We start from the raw sequence: 25,281 nt of genomic DNA on the forward strand, positions 1-25,281 counted from the left end.
CTCTTGTGTCATGATCCAAATTAGAGCTTGTAACCATCAATTAGCATCAACCGAGTCACAGTACCCGCAACTCTTCTCCGTTTCTAGGTCAGTTGTCTGGAAGGATTGTCTCCTTTTAACAGGACGAGCCTGGCACATCTAGAAACTGTGCCGCACTCGCGCTCTCTCTCTCCTCTGTTCTGCCAGGTAATGCCTTTGCCTGGTTATAAATCCACTCAGTTCCTGCTCCAGGCCTAGTCTTTCTCGCTCTCTTTCAGAAGCGGCCACTGGCTGTTTGTCTTTCTTTTGAGTCTTTGAGTAGCTTTCAAAAGAGGGAGCTGGAAGGGCATGAGGCATTCCGGTGGGAAGCGCCAGCCATGAACCGAGCTGCTGAAATAATAAGCATGCACACACACACTCTTTAGCTGGCTGGTTTAGAGGGCCAGTTGAGTTTAATAGAGGTTCATGACATACTTCGCCCTCTAACCCATGCCTCTTATTAACAATAAGCCAAAATCATATCTCATACGGTGTTGGGAAACATTCAATCTTATCCTTTTACAGTGCAAGCTGTGCTAGTCTTATAAAGACAGGTATTTAAAATGAGTATAACATGGTGAAATCAATGCTGTCTAATCATTTTTTGAAATTAGCACTTATGCTAACTTGTTAGCTGACTTGTTTTGCATACCTATGATTTGCCAGCCAGCATAGTAGACCATTACCTAATTATCCTGCAAATACGATCATACCCCTGCTGAAAAATCCAGCTTAAACCAGCCTAGGCTGGTTGGCTGGTTTTAGCTGGTCGACCAGGCTGGTTTTAGAGGGGTTTTGGCCACTTCCAGGCTGGTTTCCAGCCATTTCCAGCCTGGTCTTAGCTGGTCAGGCTGGGAGATGACCAGCTAAAACCAGCTTGACCAGCCTAGCCAAGCTGGGAGTCCAGCCAAAACCAGCTATATCCAGCTTAAGCCAGGCTGGTCAAGCTGGTTTTAGCTGGATTTGGCTGGTCATTTTCCAGCCTGACCAGCTAAGACCAGGCTGTAAATGGCTGGAAACCAGCCTGGAAATGGCCAAAACCCCTCTAAAACCAGCCTGGTCAACCAGCTAAAACCAGCCAACCAGCCTAGGCTGGTTTAAGCTCGATTTTTCAGCAGGGACCTCCAGCCAATTAGCTTTGCTAGAATGCACTGATGTAGCATGCTACTTTATATTTTTGTTCACACGATTAGCACTTTCTAACTAACCTGTAAATTTAGAGCTTTTACTAACTAGCTTGACGATTCCTTGAAAAGAACCAACTCACTCATTCACACATTGCTAGTTGTGATTTAGCTGACAGAAAATGCCAGGACTTTTCAGCTAGGAATGTTCAAAAATAGCTATGCTGCCACCTTTCTACTGAGACCTGTTAATCTAATTGGTTCTCTACCTTGCTAACGCTAGTGGCCAAAACCTGCAGGACCTCACTGCTCTCTGAGCTGGTGAGAATTACTTTGTTCCGGGCTAAAGAAAGAGACTCAAAATGACTGATGTAGCTTGAAAGAGAGAAAAAAGACTGGATAGAAGGAAAAGCTTTTCAAGGTCTCAGAGGCCAAAAACCTGCAGGATTATTTGACTTACCAATTGGAACCCGCAATCCCAATCTGCTCATTAGTGGACACATCGCTTCTCCTCAACATCCGTCTTCATTGGGTGTTAATTACCCTTCCCACAATCCCTTTCTGACCGTCATCAACTTTTAGTCTTCTAAGTCACAACTAGTGCTACACATCTGAATCCACAGGAATCAAACACAATCCCCAAAGCAGACTGTTCTTTTCTGACCTATATGGCATATTCAATTATCTTGCGCCCACATCTATGCTTGAGACAGTTACACCGTAGGACAGTTTTGCAAATTGGCTCAAAATTGATGTTTTTATAACAAAAGGTCCATGGAAATGCATATGCAACGTGATTTCAAAAACCAACCCTACTGAAAAAAACAGCTTAAACCAGCCTAGGCTGGTCGACCAGGCTGGTTTTAGAGCGGTTTTGGCCATTTCCAGGCTGGTTTCAAGCCATTTCCAGCCTGGACTTAGCTGGTTTGGCTGGGAGATGACTAGCTAAAACCAGCTTGACCAGCCTAGCCAGGCTGGGAGCCCAGCCAAATCCAGCTATGTCCAGCTTAAACCAGGCTGGTCAAGCTGGTTTAAGCTGGATTTAGCTGGTCTTTTTCCAGCCTGACCAGCTAAGACCAGGCTGGAATTGCCTGGAAACCAGCCTGGAAATAGACAAAACCCCTCTAAAACCAGCCTGGTCGACCAGCTAAAACCAGCCAAACAGCCTAGGCTGGTATAAGCTGGATTTTTCAGCAGGGTAATCAGAAATGAAAGTCTCTAAAGTGTCTCTAATTGTCTTTTGGTTACCTTGAACTCCAGCTCCATGCCGCTGACATGCTCTCCTGCCTCCACCTGTGCCAGCTTCTGGATGTAGGAGAAGAGGCTTCGTGCCGCCACCTCGGTGTTCCCGCAGGCTACAGCCTCCAGGAGGGCATCGTGGATAAAGCTGTACTGGTCCTCCGTCTGCACCATGTAGTTCCTCTGGGAGCGCATGAGGGTAACATGACCATAGATGTCCACTGTCTTCTCGTGCTTGATGCGTTCTAGCATGGCATCGATAACGATGAAGCAGCCTGTGCGGCCCACACCAGCACTGAAATTAAATGATGATACAAGTCAGGGATTAGAGAAAGGTACAGGTCAATGCAATTTAGTCTTTGCCAAGGACTTTTAAAGGTGCTATATGTATTTGAATCTTCTAAAGCAGGGGTCACCAAGCTTGTTCCTGGAGGGCTGTTGTCCTGCAGATTTTAGCTCCACCCCTAATCAAACACACCTGGACAAGCAAATCAAGGTCTTACTAAGTGTACTTGAAACATCCAGGCAGGTGTGCTGAAGCAAGTTGGAGCTAAACCGTGCAGGGACACCAGCCCTTCAGGGCCGAGATTGGTGACACCTGTTCTGAAGCATAGTGAACATAAAAGTTATTCTTTGAAAATGTGTCTTCCGTGTCAGAATGCCTATCTTTGTTTTGGTCTCTACAACCAGCTGAGTGACTGGTAAATAGTTTTAATTGCATAACCATCATGGACCAATGGTAGCTCAAAGGTGTTTGCGGGCCAAACAACTTTTGGGGGGAGTTTGTTTTGGCTCATGAATACCTTTGATCTACCATTGGTTTCCGACGACTACGCAGTAGGTGGTTGTGTTCTGGAACTCTGCCATCTTTGGAACTCGAGACTATTGTGGCCCACAAGTGATGTTCGTCAAACCCCTGCAACTGCTGGCCTTGCTACACCCGTACAGTTTTAGCCCTGCTCACACTTACCAAGCCAACTAACCAAAGACTGCCTTAACTTGATATGTAATTGCACTTTTTGAGAGGTGTGTGTTAGGGCATAGGGAAAGATACAAGGCTATGCTAAGACTAAGGCCCAGTTTACACTAATGCGTTTTTGTTTGAAAACGCGTAAGTTTTGCTACGGTTACGCCATCTGTCCACGCTACGCTGGAGTTTTCAAGCCCCAAAAACGGAGCGTTTTGGAAACACTGGAGAGGCTGTTTTCATTCTGAAACGCTGCAGCTCTGTCTCAGTGTGGATGTGGGACAAACAGAGACATCTGAAAACGGAGGCGGGGCTGCTGAGATTCGTTACCTGATTGGGGCTTTTGTGTCATTGCGTATCCTTCCCTTATTCGTCAAGCCCCCATCACATGACTATAACACATGGCTTTAACGCTACCAGAAGACAGCAGACCAGCCTTCACTGTAAACAACAACATGGGCACAGAAATGGGAGCGTTGTTTGCACTATTGTCTGTTTTAGGCACCATTGTGCAGTTATTCATTTGTTACGTTTAGTAACAACTCGACCTCGTCGTCTGTCCACAAAAACACCTCTCTTGCTTTCTTTGCCATCGCGTTCATTGCTCAACCGGTGCTTAATGACTAACAATAACCAAATGCCGAGCGAGACGCATGCTTCCTGTTTATACTAGAATGCGCATGCCCAGAGTGCGCGAATGGTCACGTGATATACGTTTTTGGTGGCGTAGTGTGGACGGAGAGCTGTTCAGAAACGCTAGGTGAAACGCTAGTGTGGACGCGGATCGTTTTTGATCTAAAACGCTGTTTTAAAACTAAAACGCACTAATGTAAACGGGGCCTAAGTCTTGGGAAGACAGTAAACTAGGAAAGAACAGATTTCAGACCTGCAGTGGGCGATGATGGGTCCGGCATCCGGTGGATTGCACGTCTTCACCCTCCTGAGGAAGGCCAGGAATGGAGTAGGGTACTCGGGAACGCCGTGGTCCGGCCAGGCGGTAAACTGGAACTGTCGAACCTCTCGCTTTTCACTGGAACCATTCTAGAACAAGAAGCATTAGGTGGTTGAATGCATTGCAGAAAAAAGAATCTAGCCCTACTTCTAGTAATGCACGATTTCATTTTGGTAGCCCGAGATCCTTGTTGTTCAAGCGCCAACTCAGAGTCATAAACATGCTATTTCGATGCATCGACTTGTCTTCTGCGGTATATTTAGATGCAAGCAAACAAGTCTTCCACGGAGGAGATTTGGGTAAAAAGAGGGAGAGACATCAGTGTCCTGCTAGTTCTAGCTGTTAGCCTTTATTTCTCATCTTGGACGTCTTTAAAGGGAGGTTTTGCATTTCAATGTCGCTGCTGTTCCAACAGAGGCTCCCTCTGAATAAATGAATAAATAAACGATGTAATTAAGAGCAAACTGGCCCAGTTTTGCCGGATACTTTTTTTTCCTCCGGCTGTCTTCTGCAGGCTGTGTTACTCTGCAGTGGATGGGCTTGTGCAGGATTGTTTTTAAGAATTCATGACTCTGGGTCGACTGTGTATGTGCGTCTGCAGGATATGCGCGCACATAAATACACCCCACTGTTCCAGCGAGACAGTGTGTGTGTGTGAGGCTTGTAAGCAAACTCTCACTATTCAGCCTAGCAATGCAATACCACAAACTGTGGTGCAACAAAAACACACCTCATCCGTATTCAAAGATATCCCAATGGTAAAGACACAGTCATACACCAAAATAAGACATTATGTCTACTCTAGGCTGTCCAGGAAGACAATTTAATTGCTTATTCATTGCTCTGGATCTCTTGAGATCTCTTCTGAAACTTGTGGATTACCGAGGTTAGTCTTTCTGGGGCAAATCTGAGAAGGTCCAATTACTGTCCGTGCCGTCTAGGAGAATCAATTGAGATATCGAAGAGATCTCATTTCTCTTTCCTATGGGTTTAAATGCAAGCTTCATCCCGTAAGCGCGGACACACTCTTCATGTCCGTACGGCAGTCTCTGTTTAATCAATGCTGCGGCTCATGTCTTACGGGTGCCCTTCACTACAGTAAAAGCTCAATCCATTTTAATTCACGTTACGGTCTGACCGTGCAACTCGCTGACCCTTCTACATTTCTCTCCCTCACTCCCGACCACTTCATGTTTACTTGACCGCTGCGCCGTCTGGGATGCCAATTTTACATGGAGTCATTTTGCTCTGGCCACTTAGCTAAGTGCCTCTCTTTGGCAGGCGCAACATTAAAAGATGATGGATGTGGAATGAGGAGATTATAAAAACATGGTGTACGCGATGGAGATGAGAACGCGGGAAGGGCTTTGAAAAATGCTCCCGTTTGCCTCAACCGTTTGCAATCATCTCAGTTGCATATATCTGTCAGGGCCTGAAAGAAACTCCAGAATGAGCCCTTAAACGAGGGATATAAGAGGGCCATGCACAATGCTAAAAGAGGGAGCGCATCTGATCTCATAAATGCTACTCTGTAGATCAGGGCGTGTTCAGAAAGGGGCAAGTTGCTGTTGTCGGAGCTCCAAAACACCCACCTAGAGGTCTCTGACAATCCTGCAAGACCTTGATTAGTTTTAATTAGGGTTGGAGCCTAGCTCTGTAGGACTACTGGACTCCTGGAGTAGGATTAGGCATCCCTGCTGTTGTTTGACTCAAATCTTTTAAACAAGAGGCACTACTCAGAGTTCCCAAATGTCAAATCCTCTGACTTTCACTGACAAAAAAGCTGAATTTTCATGACTTATTCCACCTTATTTTTCCATGTGTGGCTCAGATTTCCAGTCTGAGCAGGCACAAAACAATGTAGTATTTTATCAATAGTTAAGTGACTACTGTTAATAAATGGAAAAGGGATGATCACACAAACATGGGCGCTTTCAAAACCGCAGATTTCCTTCATGATTTGGCACGCAAACTAGGGTCCTTAAAACTGAAACTTTTTGATCAACTCATGTCAGGGTGAAGACTTTCAAAAACCCCGGGGTCAGTGTAGTCATGTAGTTTTTGGCTTGTCCGCGCCATCATTTCCATTATTAGATTGTGCATTGTTGATGCAATTGCACGTCTGTGCATGGCCACTGTAACCAAAACTCTTCTGCTAATAGCGGCACTAACGGGGGTTGTTGACATTCCATCGGAATTACAATTTATTGAGGCTTCTGATCGGCCAACATAACTTTACTATGGGAAGTATATCGCCACCTGTAGCTTTGGCATGCTTTTTGAGCGTCAATGTGTGGATGTCAAATAGACGTCAGTTTGACTTCAAGGTAGTTTACGAGCATCATTGGGAGACAAAATACAGTGTACATTTGTAACTGAAGCTGTCAGATGAATCAAACTTTCCTTATATTACAATACTTTCGTGTCGTCATTTTAGAGGTTAAAAAAGCATCGATGTGTGGATGTCAAATAGACGTCAATACTTTGACATCAAATTGATGAACATGCTTTCGTTCTTAAAACGAAGGTAAAATTCGGACAAACAAAACTCCCTGACTTTCAATGTCTAGAATAGACACTATATAAAATGTAATGATATTCCAGAAATTCCATGAGAATTCCTTTGGAACCACTTTTAATCTAAGATTTGACTTAAAAAAGTATACCAAGTACTGGAAAAAACGGTCTGAATATGTCATTGTAAATAATTTGTGACAATGTACGTCAAACGTATCATGACTTGATTCTGTAACTCTTCCGACAACCACTTTTGTTCTGTTTTTTTTTCCCTCTTCTCTAAATAAAATAATAAAAAAAAGAAAAAAAAGAAAGAATTCCTTTGGAACCCGGACTATTATTGAAATCTTACCTTGTGCAAGGAGAATGTGCGCACACAGAAGGTGGCGAGTTCGATAGTGTCCAGAAGAGTGACTTGGATCATCCCGTAGGTCTCCGTCCCTCTACTTGGCCAGTACTGGTCACACTTTATCTGCAGGAGAGTGAGGGATCATTAGCATACCAGACATCTATGATGTGGGCAATCTTTTCTCGGAGGCCACTGACCTAAATTCACCTAGATATTTCTATGCAAATACCTGCCAAATTTCAGTGTGCCAAGCAATTATAGAGCTACCGAACTAAGCCACACATATACCCTGCTCATTTTCAAGGGTCAAATAATCATCTAGAAGCTAACCAAAGCTTGGATTTTGAACACTTTGGGATTTTTATTCTAGTTTTAAAAATGAATAACATTTTACAATAATCAGAAGAATGTTGTTAACAATATTACTCCCTATATGCCCCCCCCTCACATTTTACCAATCCCGGTGCATATCAGGAAATACAGGATAAATATAATTTAGGCCAACCAATTTAGTCGTATGGGATGCATTCTGACATTCTCAAAATAAGATGAGGGTTATTTGTGCAAGATGATGTAACATATACAGTAAAATGCCTGTTTTACCATGGCTGGTCCATGCTGATGACAGTTCTAGGTACAGTGTTTGCAGTAGGGAATATAACCAGTGCTTAACAGAGATCACCAGGGGGTTTCCACCTTTCAACCCAACATGATGTGAATAGGGCGAGGCAGTGGCGCAGTAGATAGTGCTGTCACCTCACAGCAAGAAGGTCGCTGGTTCGAACTTCGGCTCAGTTGGCGTTTTTGTGTGGAGTTTGCGTTCGCCTTCGCGTGGGTTTCCTCCGGGTGCTCCGGTTTCCCCCACAGTACAAAGACATGCGGTACAGGTGAATTGGGTAGGCTAAATTGTGGATGTTTCCCAAAGATGGGTTGCAGCTGGAAGGGCATCCGCTGCGTAAAAACTTGCTGGATAAGTTGGCGATTGACCCCAGATTAATAAAGGGACTAAGCCGTCAAGAAAATGCATGAATGAATGAGGTTGAATAGGTCGAATAGAACTGCGTGCCACGAACTTTAGGGAAAATTGAGAGTTGAGATATTTTTGGATTCCCAAAACACATGTAACAGCTATCTAGTCAACTTACAAAAAGACACCTTGGATTCTTGAAATGAATAGCAAGACTCATAACAGTCTGATTTCCCAAATAAGGTTCGCACCTGCAAAAATCGCAAACTCTTCTCGACTTCCCACGTCAGATCAATTACCCTGCCGTAACGTTTTCTTCCTCCCACTGACACCTGGCACATTGACAGACCCCCCGTCTGCCACAGTCTTAATAAAGATTCACTCAATAGGGAGCATGGCGAGCAGTCGGACTGCCCCCCCACCCCTCCAAAGTGCCCTGATGCGATGTGACAGCTCGCTGCTTCAGAAATGTGCAGGTTTAATGTGTTCTTTGCGCTTATGCTGCAGATTGAACGGCTCACTCTGATCGCATCTGACAGAGCTCTAATACGCCATGTGCCGCCCGCTAAGACGGGGCATCCCGAGTTATTGACGGAGTTTGCTGAGCCTGACAGTCTAGGGGTGTGACGGGATCGTCTTCAATGAACTTCTGGACGTCACGGCTGAGCGAGTCTTCAATATTAGGCCTTCTCAACTTCTGTCTCGAACCACTTCTCGATGGAGCTGAGGGATGATTCCCGGGTTGTTATCGGAGAGAGCCCCATTCTTTATTTCCTTTCATTTTTCTCCATGCTTTTTTGCCCATTCATTCAAGCGGCAATGGCATTTCAGCTGGAATAATGTCAATTTGTTCGGTATGAAGCTCGGTCTTTTTTAACAAGGCTAAAAGAGAGACAGCCTATTATCTTTTTAGGGGCTATTAGCTCTCTTCCCACAGCCTAGTGATCTGTCGAGCTAGACTGTATTTTAAAGGTATCACCAGACACAAAGGTCGTTTCTTTTGGACAAACCGTAATTTCAAAGAGACCAGCTGAGGCTGAATATTGACTAAGGGGCGGGGCTTTTTCTTTTTACACATAATTCCCTCATAGTATACTAATGGTAAAAGGGGCGTGGCTAAGAATATTGTGGTTGAAGCGTCAAGGAGGAAGAGCCAATCCAAATACAAAAGCAAATGTTCAGACTTGATTGAAGATTAATTGTTTTGTCCAATCAATTAACTTGAACAGATTGTTTAACTCAAGAATAACAATGGGTACTAACAAAACGAACATTGTCAATTTTGATTTCGCACAGACTTTAAGTGGAAATTGAACTCGTCACAATACTATATGATATCGCTACCTTTAGCCAGCGATACAATATGTTTTGAGTGAGTTATTGAAATATCTATCGGAATATAATATATGATGTAATGTTTTTTTTTTGTCAATAAAGTATATAAGTGCATTATATAAACATTAAAACACATTCTGTGTCAGACACAACAAAAAATGCACATTTGTTTTTTAACATAATATAGAAAATTAAATATTAGGCAAATTAAGAGATATAGGTGATCAAGTAGGACATGACTATAACAAGATTCCTGTGTCTTAAATTAGCTGCAACTGCTGTTTTGTTGTTGCATCACGATGGTAAAGAGGTTAAAGAGAGTAATCAAAAATACCGGATCCATGATACTGAAAATATGAAGTTGAACGCGAAAATGTGGAGAGTGCCAAAATAAAAGTGCATTTTAAGGTATTGATATTTCACGCAAATTATCGATACATCATGTAGTTCCTCAATTAATTAATATATCAATAACTACACCCCTATTTATAGGTGTTAATTTTAAAGTAGGTTTATTAATGTTCTATTATTAATAACAGCTTGCAGATATTATTAACAAAGCTAATAACTATTAACAATACTTATAACCATACTCAAGCAATCTAGCGCCTAACGGCTACAAAGTCATTTACTATCGCATTTAAAAGAAATTCAGTTAGTGGTGTTTATGTTAGTCTTATGTTAGTCTGGTTTTCCTTATCCCGAGGTCTCCATAATCTTGGACCAGGCTGTATCCTGAGCAGATGCTCTGGTGTTCATGGAGAAGTGGTAAGCATGGGACTGAATCCTGAAAGACCCCAGTCACAGATGAGTCTCCTAATTGATATCGTGGGACAGCCTGAACACCCGCTGGTGACCTACTCACACCTGCAGCTTCCTCACGATGGACATCCAGTGTTCTCCAGCTTCTGGTGCCTAGACTGCAGCTCTGCACAAGACGTTTGGTCAGAAGAAAATTGGTCCCAACTATGCCTGGTTTCCGTTAAGGTTTTTATTTCCTTCACTTTTGTCAATTGGTGAAGTTTTGATCCTCGCCACTGGTTTGCGACATGTGGAGCTGCGCATCAATGGATTTGCTCTTCAGTGTTTGCACTTTCAGCAGTGAAAATAAACCACACTGACCTGAACGTCAACTCTGAAAACTGGACTGACAGTTTAATTTTACTAGAGAAATAAAGAGGAACTGAAAAAGATGAATCGTTTACTTTGTATTTGAGTGTTTTCTCTTCTTTTTGTTTTTCTATTTATTTATTTTGTACAGTACTTGGAGCAACCCTGGTTGTACAAATGTGCTTTAAAAATAAACTCATGCTGTCACTTTTCTTACCCGTGACTTTTCCTCCAGTCTGGTCATCATGACCACCGTTGCAGCTCGCTGCTCCCACACCATCCTCCAGAAGTCTCCGAAGGTTTCCGGCAGTGGTCCCTGCGTGGCTATATATGCGTTCTGCTTCCTGTAGCCGTCGATGTAGTTGGAATTGATATAGTCGCTACCTGTGATTCCTTAAAACAAAGCATGAAGCAAACCTTGAAACACGACAAAAACACTTACAAAAAGGCAATTCGGTTTTGCTATTTAATATACATGACATTGTGTTTTGATAGTAATCTCATCCACATAGTACAGTGAACTACAACATCAAAAAACACAACAATGGAAATCGTGATTATTTTCATGTCAAAACAACATCAAAGTGTCATCTGAGACTGGCGTCAAAAAATACGTCAAAAATCAGGACTGTCCTGTAAATGGACCATTGACAATAATGTTAGATGTCAATTTGACCTCATCATGGTAGCTTACATGCACTAAAGAAGACAAACTCTACTGTACATTTGTAATTAAACTGTCAATTTCGGAGGTCAGAAGAGCGTCAATGTGTGGATGTCAAATAGACGTCAGTCTGACTTCAAGGTAGTTATCAAGCATCATTGGGAGACAAAATACAGCGTACATTTGTAACTGAAGCTGTCAGATGAATCAAACTTTCCTCATAATACAATACTTTCGTGTCGTAATTTTAGAGGTTAAAAGAACATCGATGTGTTGATGTCAAATAGACGTCAATACTTTGACATCGAATCGATTAGCATTTTTGATGTGTTTTTTGATATCTGTTTGACATTAAAGTGCTTGCTGGGAAGTCCATTTAGATTAATATTCTGACAAGTATTAATTCAAGCGGCCCTCATTCGATATGCAAAAAGGATAGCCAATCATAACAGAGCATAGTCTTAAAGGTACAGTAAAGGCACATATATCTTGAAAGTTTGTCTCGGAAAGCAACACTATAGCTGCTTTTGCCACATAACAATATGAGTAACATTAAGAGTTGACTAAAATAGTGTACTTCGACACTCCTGTTTCCAGACTGTTCCAAAATGGCTAAAATACCTCAAAAATCAGGATGGTCCTGTACATGGATTCATGGCAATAATGTTAGATGTCAATTGGACATCAAGGTAGTTAACATGCATTGTCGGAGGACAAACTCTAGTGTACATTTGTAATCGAAGTTGTCAGATGAATCAAACTTTCTTTATATTACAATACTTTCGTGTCATAATTTCGGAGGTCAAAAGAGCGTCAATGTGTGGATGTCAAATAGACGTCAGTTTGACTTTAAGGTAGTTTACGAGCATCATTTGGAGACAAAATACAGTGTACATTTGTAACTGAAGCTGTCAGATGAATCAAACTTTCCTTTTATTACAATACGTTCATATCGTAATTTTGGAGGTCAAAAGATCATCAGTGTGTTGATGTCAAATAGACGTCAATACTTTGACATCAAATCGATTAGCATTTTTGATGTGTTTTTCTGATATCGCTTGACATCAAGGTGCTTGCTGGGAGGTCCATTTGGATTAAAATTCTGACAAGTATTCGTTAAAGTGGCCCTCATTTAATATGCAAAAGGATAGCCAATCATAACAGAACGAAGTCTTAAAGGTACAGTAAAGGCACATATATCTTGGAAGCTTGTCTTGCTAAGCAAAACTTTAGCTGCTTTAGAAACAAACCAATCCGCTTGTTAAGTGGTGACGTGTTTGTGACGTATGTAATACTGTTTCAAGGTCCAAGCTGCCATTCATTTGAGAGGAGAAATCATTCGTTTATGATCACGTTTTATGCCTATCACACATTAAAGTAAATTTTATATAAAATGATAGTGTACACAACAATCTCTGGGCTCGCTGCTTAACAAATACCAAAAATTTAACAATTTATAAAAAAATAATCACTTTCTGGCCATCGGATATTAGGCATGGACATATATACTGCGATCGTGATTTTCGAAAGTATTAAATCGCTTTGTAAACGTTTATTAGTACCATTTCATGAGTCTCCCCATTCAGTTGAATAGAGAGCTGGGACTCGGAAGCCGCTTCGCGTGACGTCAAACTTAACAAGCGGATATGAGTAACAATAGGAGTTGACTACAAAAGTGTACTTCGACACTCCTGTTTCCAGACTGTCCCAAAATGACTAAAATACGTCAAAACTTTTCTGATATTACAACATTTTTGTGTCGTAATTTTGGTGGTCTCAAGGGCACCAATGTGTGAATGTCAAACAGACGTCAACATCTTAACATCAAATAGATTTGCATTTTTAGAGGTGCCTGCTGGGAAGTCCATTTAGATTATTATTCTAACACGTATTTATTAAAGTGGCCCTCATTTAATATGCAAAAGGATAGCCAATCAAAACAGAGTAGTCTTAAAGTTACAGTATAGACGCACATACAGCTGGGAATCTTGTTTTGCAAAGCAACAAAGCAATACAAGTAACATTAAGAGTTGACTGCAGAAGTGTACTTCGAGACTCCTGTTTCCCGACAGTTCCAGAATGGCTGAGCATTGAGTCCCTGAACTAGTGAAAAACTTGCAACCCCACTAACGTGATATACAGTCACAGTCTGGTAAGAGGCTATTGCAGAGCTCGTGACAGATATCCATCATCGAAAATAATCCCCAAGAAAGAAAAGCCATCTAGCTCCCTTCACTGCCTTTTTTTTCCTCCTCGCTTCCTTCCAGCTTTTTGCAGCTCTCCGAGGGCCGGCCGACAGCATCCACTGCAGCTGATTTAGGGCCAGATGCTATACGATGGAATTAGGCTGGACTAGGAGTAAATCAGAGAGCAGAACCCACGCCGGACCCCGTCTCGCTCTCTTTCTGCCATCGCTCTGGGCGGCTCGCAGTAAATCTCCCGTAAAGCAGCCAAACATTCTACCGCCTAAGCTCGGGATCCATGCGGCGGCGGGAATAGAGGTAAAGCCCTTGTGTGCCACTGCTAGACGTAACATTCTTGTGGTCTACATCTATCGAAACCACTAATGTGGACTTGGTCCAAACAAAAACAGGATCCCAGGGTCTTCAGTGGTAGTTCTGGGTCTGTGATCACCAGTGTTAATTTCGTTAACGAAATAATGATGAAAAATGTTTGCTGATAGCGTTTTTTGGACGACATGGATATCATTGGATACTAACAGTGACAAAAAATTCAATTTTGTATAGACGACACTAAAAACGTGACAGTACACAATCTTTTTCTAGTTATTGTGCAAGATACTAGTGTTTAGCTAAATATCAACTTAAAGACTTAAATAGGTTAATTAGGCAAGTTAAGAGTACTAGGCAAGTAATTGGACAACTGGTTTGTACGGTAGACCAGGGGTTCTCATCAGAGGGGTCCCGGCCCACAAGAGGGCCTCAGCGAGCTCTATGGGTGGTTGCGTCATATTTAAAAAAATCCTTAGCAGTGGGTAATTAGGAGAATGATCATGTTACCGGGTCGCACAAGAAATTATTAATTATTTTAGTTTGATTTATTATCCGAGTCGGAAGGATCTTTTATTTTGAAAAATGACCGCATTCTCTCGCTTACATCTCGGTTACTTGAGTGCCCAAATTTAACCCACATACTAGCAAAATAAGTAAAAAAAACAGACGTCTTTGAAAAGTTTCTTTGCGAAGGGGAAAAGGCCCAGTAATTGACTCATGAACTGCCAAGGGGGCCTCAGCGAGGTCTGTGGGGGGTCGCGTCATATTTTTAAAAAATACGCAGCAGTTTGCAATCAGGAAAATGATCTTATTGCCTTAGTTTTATCCTCAAGCTTAGAACAAACACCGGTCTGTGGATCAATTGGTACCGGGTCGCACAAGAAATCATGAATTATTTTAGTTTGATTTATTACCCGAGTTTAAACGATCTTTTATTCTGAAAAGTCTTTTATTTTGGAAAATGACCGTATTATCTCGCTTACATCTCGGTCACTTGAGTGCCCAAAATTTAACCCACAATCTAGAAAAATAAGTAAAAAACAGACGTCTTTGGAAAGTTTCTTTGCGAAGGGGAAAAGGCCCAGTGAACGACCCATGAACTGCCAAGGGAGCCTCAGTGAGGTCTGTGGGGGGTCGCGTCATATTTGTAAAAAATAAGCAGCAGTTTGCAATCAGGAAAAGGATCACGTTGCCTTAGTTGTACTTTCAAGCTTAGCCTCAACCACCAGTCTGTGGATCAATTGGTACCGGGTTGCACAAGAAATCATTAATTATTTTAGTTTGATTTATTATCCGAGTCAGAACGATCTTTTATTTTGAAAAGTCTTTTATTTTGAAAAATGACCGTATTCTCTCGCTTACATCTCGGTCACTTGAGTGCCCAAAATTTAACCCACAATCTAGCAAAATAAGTAAAAAAAAAACAGACGTCTTTGAAAAGTTTCTTTGCAAATGGGAAAAGGCCCAGTGAACGACCCATGAACTGCCAAGGGGGCTTCAGCGAGGTCTGTTGGGGGTTACGTCATATTTTTAAACAATACCCAACAGTGGGCAATCAGGAAAGTGATCACGTTGCCTTAGTTTTATCCTTAAGCTTAGAACAAACACCGGTCTGTGGATCAATTGGTACCGGGTCGCACAAGAAATCATTCATTATTTTAGTTTGATTTATTACCCGAGTCTGAACGATCTTTTATTCTGAAAAGTCTTTTATTTTGGAAAATGACCGTATTATCTCGCTTACATCTCGGTCACTTGAGTGCCCAAAATTTAACCCACAATCTAGAAAAATAAGTAAAAAACAGACATCTTTAGAAAGTTTCTTTGCGAAAGGGAAAAGGCCCAGTGAACGACCCATGAACTGCCAAGGTATGGATTTGCAACGCATTTTCCAGCATGTCAGGTGAATCCACCATATGACCATATGGCTCTCCAAGCAGATCAACGGATGGAGATCCCAAATGATGCCGGCCTTTTAGGGGCAGTTCACACATTGCGTATTTCTAGAGTTTGCAGCTTGTGCGCACAAGTGGCGTGACACACTACATTGTTGCTCTACAATAACACTTCTGAAATGCTAGCTGGCAGGTTTTTACGGCTCTCAGTGTCGGGTTTTTTGGCTGGTGTTTTGTTTTTTCTGAACGCTACCTTAACGTACAAGTCGCTAAAACTTGTTCAATCAAAGGCGGGAACCGGCTAACGTGCAACAACTTTAATCATAAGGTAAAAACAAAACAAAAGTTTCAATTTGGAGCTCCTTTATGGCACTTGTAAACACCCGCTTTAACAGGTTTGGGCGGTTCTTATTCCCGCCCACACTCGTAATTGCTACCAAGCAGACCAATCACAGAGCTTGCACTGCGTGTCTTTGCTACGTTACATTTTTTGAAAGGCGCACTTCAGCATTAGTGTCAGCATCGGCGTCAGCCACCGGGAGGGGTATGTGACGTGAAGGCTGGGTTGGGGCATACTCGTGTGCATGACTTGGTTAAATATAAATCAATAAGTATATCTCAGCCTTAAAACTAGTCCAGTAAATATGGCTAAAATTATATACTAATTTAATCCAAAGTCTAAAACTAAAACCAAATTTGCTTCCAAAATGAACTCTGGTGACCGCCTCTCCTCAATGAACGGCATGATTGGACATGTCATTTGTGTATTTAGCACTAACAGCATAGGAGGAAATTATGCAACAAGGCTCAATACTTAAGGTTAGGGGAGGTTTAGCTCAAATCCCCACAGTAGGAGCAAAGCGCCATTAATTCTCTGAAACAAGTCGCTTGTAATTACACTCGGAGTCCGTGCTCGCTTCAGACCCCTGGCAAAATAACCTACGAGTGGCATATTTAATTGTACAGTTTATCCAACACAAAGGCTTCAATCACAAACACAGGCCCGCGGTGCTAAATTGTTGTTTTCGTGCTTTAACATCGAACAATGAAACACTTGGCCGTGCTCATTTTCTAGCCCCCGCTACGTCTGAGAAAAAAAAAAAAAAGGCAAAATTAGCAATCAGGGGGAATAAAAAAAAAAAGGAGAATGCCATTAAAAGCCTCTTCCCCGTCTCACAAAGCGTTCGCGGGAGTGTTTGGCTTTAGTCATAGCTAAGTGAACAGAGCACGGCTGCCTGCACGAATTGTTCCGCCGCTGTGTCTAATGGCGAAATCACTGCACTGTAAAATGGAAATTTCGAACTTGATTAATTTATGCATTCATGGGCGCTGTCTTTGTGATGATTCTGTTACGCCGTGTTATTGCTCATCTAAAATTGGGTCGTGGTGAACTGTGCCGAAAATCAAGGTGACGCGACGACAAGGGAGGGATCCTGGGGGGGGAAACACAACTGTAAACAGCACAAGGGAGCGTCGAGGATTGAACATCGCCTCTGGATGGAGGGGGAAAAAAAAAAGATGGGCGTTTAAGCAACATAAAAGCAGAATCTCTACTGGTTTTCCACTGACATTTTATGTTTCATCTGAATGCTCGACAGCTTCTATAGCTCTTTAGGGATATATCTGTGCACTATACCAATTGCACACAAATTTAGACTGCTTGTGAATTATTGGACGTGTTTTTCATGTGTGTGTGTGTGTGCAGACAATAAAATGGTGTGGGAAGAGAGGAAAGCAAACTGGTGGTAACCCTTTACTTGAAGGGGGGTTTATAAGACTGTCATGACACCTTTATAATCATTACATGTCATGGATATGACGATTCTATGCATGCTGGAGCTGTCTTCAGGTGTCATTCACTCAGTAATTGTCATGACAACTTGGCATTAGCAGACACATCATTACCTAATCTTTGTTTCACGAGTTCACACTCACAGATATTTGCCTGAATAGAATATGCGTATTTGGCGTGCTGTCCGGGGAGAGAGCTCTGAGCTCGGGAAGACACCCTAACTTGTGTTATTCCCCTTATCAGGATAAAAAGAGCTAGGGTGCGAGTGCAGTGTCTAGCTCGGCTCCAGAACGCTCCCCCGTTCAGATTCAAAAAGGTATCTGGTTTAATAGTGTGGAGTTGGGGTGGTGGAGGGACGCTGAAGTCAAGAGAAAATGAAGGTATGACGTGTTTGACTATTTATAGGAGTTTGCTCTTGAGCTGATTGTATAACAAAATGATTGTGTGTGTGATAAATTAGCCTCGTCAAAGACTGATCGTGCTTTTCCACACATTTGTTTATATAACATCAATTAGATTGGACTATGGCTTTTCAATACTTGGCTGCCCCATCCCGCTCTTCAGTACCTGACGATGCTTCCCCCTGCTCTTCAATACCGGTCCACAACTCCCCCCACCCGGCTCTTCAATACTGATCACCTCACCCTGGTTTTCAATACCTGATGGTGCTTCCCTCCAACCCCTCCCCTTGCTCTTCAATACCTGACGGTGCTCCCCACATGCCCCTACGCTCTTCAATACCACTCTTCAAAACCTAACGCCACTCCCCCCACACTCTTCAACAGTGGTCTTTTCAACCCCCCATCCCACTCCTCAATACCTGATGGCCCTGCCCCCAACCCTTTCTGCTGATCACAACCTGACAGTTTTTAATACCTGACAACAGTCCCAACACCCCCATACTCTTCAATACCGGTCAGCCCAATCCCCCACGCTCTTCAATACAGATCTCCCCCAGGTCCCCACCTGACTCTTCATTACAGGCCCCCACCACACTCTTCACTCCTGCTCTTCAATACCTGACGGCAATCCCCTCGCTTTTCAATACCTGACAGCAGTCCCCACACCCCCCTGCTCTTCAATACCAGTCGCTCCAACCCCCCAGACTTTTCAATACCGGTCTCGCCAACCCCCCCCACTCGAATCTTCCAATACTTTTCGCCTCACCCCGCTCTTCAATACTTGACAGCAGTCCCCAGATCCACCACACTCTTTAAAACTGGTTGCCACAACCCCTCACATTCTTCAATATTGGTCTCCCCAACCATCCCACCTGGCTCTTTAATACTGGTCGCCTTACTCTACACCTGACAGATCCTCCCCCCACCCCCACACACACAATTTTTAATACCTGACAGCAGTCCCCACACCCCCATACTCTTCAATACAAGTCAGCCCAACCCCCCACGCTCTTCAATACAGATCTCCCCCAGGTCCCCACCTGACTCTTCATTACAGGCCCCCATCAGACTCTTCACTCCTGCTCTTCAATACCTGACGGCGCTCCCCTTGCTCTTCAATACCTGACAGCAGTCCCCACACCCCCCTGCTCTTCAATACCAGTCGCTCCAACCCCCAACACTTTTCAATACCGGTCTCGCCAACCCCCCCCCCGAATCTTCCAATACTTTTTGCCTCACCGCGCTCTTCAATACTTGACAGCAGTCCCCAGATCCACCACACTCTTTAAAACTGGTTGCCCCAACCCCCCACACTCTTCAATACCGGTCTCACCAACCACCCCACCTGGCTCTTCAATACTGGTTGCCTTACTCTGCTCTTAAACACTTGACGGTGCACCCCCCCCACTCTTTAATACCTGACAGCAGTCCCCACACCCCCACACTCTTTAATACAGGTCACCCCAACCCCCCACACTCTTCAATACTGATCTCCCCTGCTCCCCCACCTGACTCTTCATTACTGGTTACCTCCTCCTGCTCTTCAATACCTGACGGCGCTCCTCTCACTCTTCAATACCTGACAGCAGCCCCCCCCCCCGCTCTTTAATACCAGTTGCCCAAACCCCCCACACTCTTCAATACCGGTCTCGCCAATCCCCCACCTGAATCTTCAATACCGGTCGCCTCACCCTGCTCTTCAATACCTGACGACGCTTCCCACACTGTAAAAATGCATAAGACAGACATGAATGGTGATCCTCCCAAATGCACATGCTAGCTCTATCCATCACACTGAAAGAGATTTCCGGATCTCAGCATTGAAACGAATTACAAAACCAGCCTTTTTTTTTTTTTTTTGAAAAACCAGACGTATCTGTGGGCGACAACAAAGTTCAGCCATTCCGGAACCTTCAGATGCAATTGAGACGTTTTTCTCTTCAAGAATCGGCATGTATGTGTTTGTGTGTGCAAGCTTTCCCTGACCTTCGATGGGTGCCAGGATTACGCGGGAGTGGTCGTAGGCGATGACGTTGGCGTAGCGGTTCTTGGGTTTGTTGACCTCCAGGTTGGAATGCTCCCAGGTGAACTGCTGACCCGGATCGATGGACTGTGGAGAGAAAAGCACGCAGTGAAACCAACCCTCAGGGCTTTTCCCAATCCCTCAGCATCACTGCCATGAATACTAATGCGAGAAGAGAGCGAGTTCGCATCCGCCAGAACATCAGATGAAGGTGGAGAAAAACAGAGGAGAGTTCAACGCTCAGAAAGCGAGGTTGAGTGAGGCCACGGGGCCTGGGAGAGCTAAAACTAGCGGATGGAAAAAAAAGAAATGAGAATCCTTCACAAAAGCAGCTCAGATAAACATTCGCGACAAGATAAAAGTGCAGCACATTAAAGCGTAATTAAAAGCGTCTGCTATCGTTTTAAATATTCACAAGCTTTCAGGCCAGGTAAGCTTTGGCGGGACGGAGATGTGGACAGTGAATAATAGCAAAGGAAACGCTGATAAAAGAGTCTGTTGCTTCCTGTGAGGGGGTGAATTATCTGACGCCAGCAAGATAAATGCCGCCGCCTTCCCAATATGAGAATTTGGGAATAAATATTCTATTCCGCTGTCGGGGTAATTTAGTATTCCATTATGATTCTCGGGCAATGGCTGGGTCCCAGCTCCTCTAGCTTGAGGGATGTTTTCATTTAGGCGACTATCGCTGCATGCTGAATGCGGGACTAAATAACCAACAATGAGGGGTTTGATGTAACTGTTTACCCTGCCATGATTACAGGCACAAATAACAGAGCGCGGATCCTCCACAGGTCTCAAAACCAGTCTCTCTTATCATCCACCCTGCAAACCGCCCGCGGGTTTTTTTTTAACGCGCACAGTTTGGATTGGTTTAGTTCTCTTTCCTCCAAGGCTCTGCTGTGATCAAAGAGATCACGTATGGACTGAAGCATGATGACATAATGTGGTGCTTGCTAATCCGCAGCATGCTTTTGCATAGCGCACTGCCCACATCCTTATATCTGACCAAAAGTTTACATCAGCTTCAACCTCTGATGTTTTTTCTTCTTTTCTCTAGCCAAGCTTTCCACAAACATAAATCACTGATTTAACAGTGACTATTAGCGTACTGGAACACCCAGAATATCAAGAATTTGTTCATTTTTTTCTTTTACAACAGCAGTACCCAATACTCTTTTATAAGCCGAGCTAAATGGTGTACTTTCTAATAAGTTTAAAGGCCCGTTCACACCAAACCTAACGATAGATATAGATATATCTACAACAATACATATAAGTGTGTCCACACTGACGAACGATAACGATGTTTATTTGTAGTTTGTTGTTTTTAACTGACTAATGAACCTTTATTTAAAGTTTGATTAATCTAGTAAGCAAGTAGGTAGTAAGTGAGGTGTATTTATATAGCGCATTTATCATGTAAGGCCATACACCCTAAGCCAGGGGTCGCTAATTTGTATTTACAACAAATACCCTTTAAAATATAGATATTTTAGTACTGCTTCAGTGAACTTGAATACTGCGTTCACACCAGACGCGGCACGCGCGTCAATCGCGAGTGATTTACATGTTAAGTCAATGCAAACTCGCGAATAGACATCCTGCGGCCCGATACGCGCGAATGACGAGAATTGCGCGGTGCGCATGGCGCGAATGGCGTGGCGCGAATTGAGCGTTTTGCGCGTTTGACGTGCTTAATGCGCGTTTCGGGCGAATCATTCGCGTTCGAAAATCTGAACTTCAGCGGACATTCGCGCCGCGTTAACCAATTAGGAGCTTGCTCTTGTGGGGGTGTGATTGTGACGTATCGCCTGTTGTCGGTGTCCCAGGGGAAATCCCCCAGCAGACATCGACAAGAAGTTCATCAAACTGGGCTGGGCTCAGTCAGAAGCACCGCTGAAAACTTCCATCAGCCAGGTTCAGTTTCTGGAGGAGTTTTTGAGCTTAAAGAGCTGGATGCACATCTGAAAGGATGTAGTGCACTCAGACACGGCTCTAAACGTATCGACGCTGTTTATCATCCTTCATAAGCACATAAACACTGTTCTTTTCTTCATAAAATCCATGTTAGCCATTTAGCTATGAAGCTAGAGTCACCGGGCAGACAGAAGCCCTGCCCATCACACGAATCCGCGTCTGTTCTGAAGTGAATTTGACATGCGAATGAAGTGGGGTTTGACGCGCAAATGAAGCGAGTAACTTCAAATGTTCACGCGGCTATTTACGCGCGAATAGCGCGAACACAGCAGAACAAGTATACTAAAATTTTAACAAATTTTATTGGTATTTTTTTTTCATCAAAGTGTGCTTTAAATGCTTAAAAAATTGTAGACTATAAATATATGTACTATATATCATTTATTTTAAAAAAGCGAGCAATATATTATAGATTCATTTTATTTAAAAAATGTTATATTGATTTTATTTTATTTTATTTAACTATAGGGGTGCAGCCGGGTAGAGGGCCCGACAAGACAATGCGCTCAGAGGTCTCTGAATTCTGAATTCTTATCTGTGGTTACTAAACAGTAATGTATAGTAGAATTAATAGTAGTGACAGTAATAGTAGCATAGTGAACATGTATAGTAATCGTGCTTGGTGTGAACAGGACTTTATTCTAATTGATTAAATGTATTTTAAATATATACAGTTGAATTCAGAATTATGACCCCCCTGTTTATTTTTTTCCCAATTTCTTTTTAACCAAGAGAAGATTTTTTAAACACATTTCTAAACATAATAGTGACTCATTTCTTATCACTGATTTCTTTTATCTTTGCCATGATAACAGCAAATAATATTTGACTTCAAATATTTGGTTTCAAAACACTTCTATACAGCTTAAAGTGACATTTAAAGGCTTAACTAGATTAATTAGGTTAACTAGGCAGGTTAGGGTAATTAGGCAAGTTATTGTATAATGATGGTTTGTTCTGTAGACAGTCAAGAAAAAAAAATTGCTTAAAGGGGCTAACAATTTTGACATCAAAATAGTAAAAAAAAAAAAAATCAAAACTACTTTTATTCTAGCCGAAATAAAACAAATAAGACTTTCTCCAGAAGAAAAAATATTATCGGACATACAGTGAAAATTTCCTTGCTCTGTTAAACATCATTTGGGAAATATTTAAAAAAGAAAAAAAGGTCTAATAATTCTGACTTCAACTGTATTTTATTCAATTAATTGAATTAAAAATATTTAATTTATACTACGAAGTTAACTTGCAGTTCCATTATAAACCTCTAGGGCTTTACGCAAACATTTTGGATTTGTTTAAACAGTTTACTATTGGGACACTAACTAATATTTAATAATAAGGTGACTTTACTCCATTGTTTACTCCCTTATTGCAGGTCAGAAATTGAATATTGAGCTGTCCAGTACTCGGACTTAGCTGCTTATGAATGACTTCCCCTCATTTAGTTAGCATATTCAGCTAATGCTAATCTATATGCTAAGCCAATGTCCCCTAAAAAAAAAACGATAGCGTGTTGGGTCTCCTCAAGCGCGTCTGTGTTCCTGCTGGGATATCAGGTCTGGCTCCTGCTGGGAGCCATTTAAGATGGCATTAAGCCCTGAGGGGGGGTTTGATGGCAGTGCTGCCGTAGCGCACTGTGATTTAAGATGGACGACGACATTTGCTCTATGCAAATGAAGGCTGATTCAGCAATAGTGAAGACTAATCAGCACTCGCAACATTTATGAGCCTAGCACTCCAAACCGCTGCCAAAGCATGCGACGTATGAGTAACTAGCCACGTTTCCATACAAGGATGCGAATTGAACTTGAACATTGAATAAAATAATCAACGCCTCACTACTGAAAAAAACAGCTTAAACCAGCCTGGTTTTAGCTGGTCGACCAGGCTGGTTTTAGAGGGGTTTTGGCCATTTACAGGCTGGTTTCCAGCCATTTCCAGTCTGGTATTAGCTGGTCAGGCTGGGAGATGACCAGCTAAAACAAGCTTGACCAGCCTAGCCAGGCTGGGAGCCCAGCCAAAACCAGCTATGTCCAGCTTAAACCAGGCTGGTCAAGCTGGTTTTAGCTGGATTTAGCTTTTCATTTTCCAGCCTGACCAGCTAAGACCAGGCTGGAAATGGCTGGAAACCAGCCTGGAAATGGCCAAAACCCCTCTAAAACCAGCCTGGTCGACCAGCTAAAACCAGCCAACCAGCCTAGGCTGGTATAAGCTGGATTTTTCAGCAGGGCTATTAAAATAATCACAAAATCACATTACTTTCTGATGCTCATGCTGGAATTTATTTGGTAAATGTGTTTCCATTGTAATTTATGCACATTGTACTTATCAAATTAAATGTTTATACTTCTGAGTTGTGCGCTTACATTTTTATTTGGATAAGAACAGGTGGATGTAAGCAAAGCCACTCTCATGCAACCAGAAAAACATCCCAGCGACATTCATTTATCAGGAAAACCCAATTGATTGACCATCTTTTAGAACGGCAAACAATCTTTTTGGTAACATATTCAGTACCTCGTACTCCTGGGAGAGCTTCAGGTTGTCGTTGGCCTTCAGTAGTTCTGTGTGCTCGGCTAGTTCTGAGATGGGTATGGGCGGGTGGTTCATCATACCTGCGCACCAATCAGGAGAAGACAAGATCAGTAAGATGACCACAGACAGGAATGAAGAGAGATCTCAAAAGTTGGTGGAGAATGCGGGATACTGTGTGAAGGAAGACACCCAAGCAGGTCAGACAATGAGGTGGGGACTGAAGTGAGGAACAGTGGGTGATGTTAGGACACAGTGTGACCAGGCCAGAGCTCTACATCCTCAATCCAACCAATCAGAATCGTCCTAATACAGAAATACCGAGCACGGTTATACATAAGATATGAAGGAAAGGACCTAAGGACGATTGCTAAGGTGCTACGAAACCCCCAGACCAATTACAATGATGATAGTGGGTCAAATGGTTCCTAATAGCTTTGCAATACTTCCAAGGCGATGGACTGTCTTCTTTCTCACAAAAAAATAAATAAATAGATGAGCAGGATGACCCTCTATACATTTGATTCGTAAGACAAACCACACGTTTGTCCTCGGCGGGCTAACAAAAGGGAAATAATGCGCATGGTTGCCTTCTTGAAACCAAACAAATCTCCTTTCACAGGAACGATAAATTGAAACAACCCCTAGGATCTGCCCTTGAGAAATACATCCATGTCTGCAGAGCTGAAACGTAATTGATTTAATCAAATACAAGATCTGAAAACTTCTACTTCACCGAGGCGAGACAGAAGGCCAGAAGCACACAAGAAGACTGAAGCTATGTATATTTTGTTCAGGGCGATGACTGCGGGAATAGAGGAGTGCTATCTAAGCTCAGAGGGTCTGTACCTAAGGTTAACCCTATGTAGGGGTGGGAAAAGGGAAATGGAGTACATTGGT

At 42.8% G+C, this 25,281-nt stretch overlaps 1 protein-coding gene and 1 long non-coding RNA gene across 51 annotated transcripts in view; both read right to left on the reverse strand.

Moving 5' to 3' along the window:
* Positions 1–25,281, reverse strand: part of ptprsa (protein tyrosine phosphatase receptor type Sa) — a 387,632-nt gene that overhangs the window by 14,164 nt on the left and 348,187 nt on the right. For 34 of the 50 annotated variants that reach the window (XM_073937020.1, XM_073937015.1, XM_073937017.1 and 31 more), the window contains 6 exons: positions 24,367–24,464; positions 19,830–19,953; positions 10,796–10,971; positions 7,170–7,289; positions 4,235–4,389; positions 2,391–2,676 (listed from right to left, as the gene is read on the reverse strand). In XM_073937020.1, the coding sequence (XP_073793121.1) occupies positions 2,391–2,676; positions 4,235–4,389; positions 7,170–7,289; positions 10,796–10,971; positions 19,830–19,953; positions 24,367–24,464 (959 nt within the window). The remainder of the gene's footprint in view (positions 1–2,390; positions 2,677–4,234; positions 4,390–7,169; positions 7,290–10,795; positions 10,972–19,829; positions 19,954–24,366; positions 24,465–25,281) is intronic. The other 16 variants (XM_073937010.1, XM_073936997.1, XM_073937008.1 and 13 more) reach the window with 1 other exon arrangement.
* On the reverse strand, positions 20,926–23,528 carry LOC141380136 (uncharacterized). The gene is made up of 2 exons (XR_012397639.1): positions 22,310–23,528; positions 20,926–21,016 (listed from the first exon to the last, which is right to left on the reverse strand). It is a non-coding gene; the product is annotated as an uncharacterized lncRNA (long non-coding RNA).

The sequence above is a fragment of the Danio rerio genome, chromosome 22 (genome assembly GCF_049306965.1).
Source record: "Danio rerio strain Tuebingen ecotype United States chromosome 22, GRCz12tu, whole genome shotgun sequence".
NCBI lineage: Eukaryota > Metazoa > Chordata > Actinopteri > Cypriniformes > Danionidae > Danio > Danio rerio.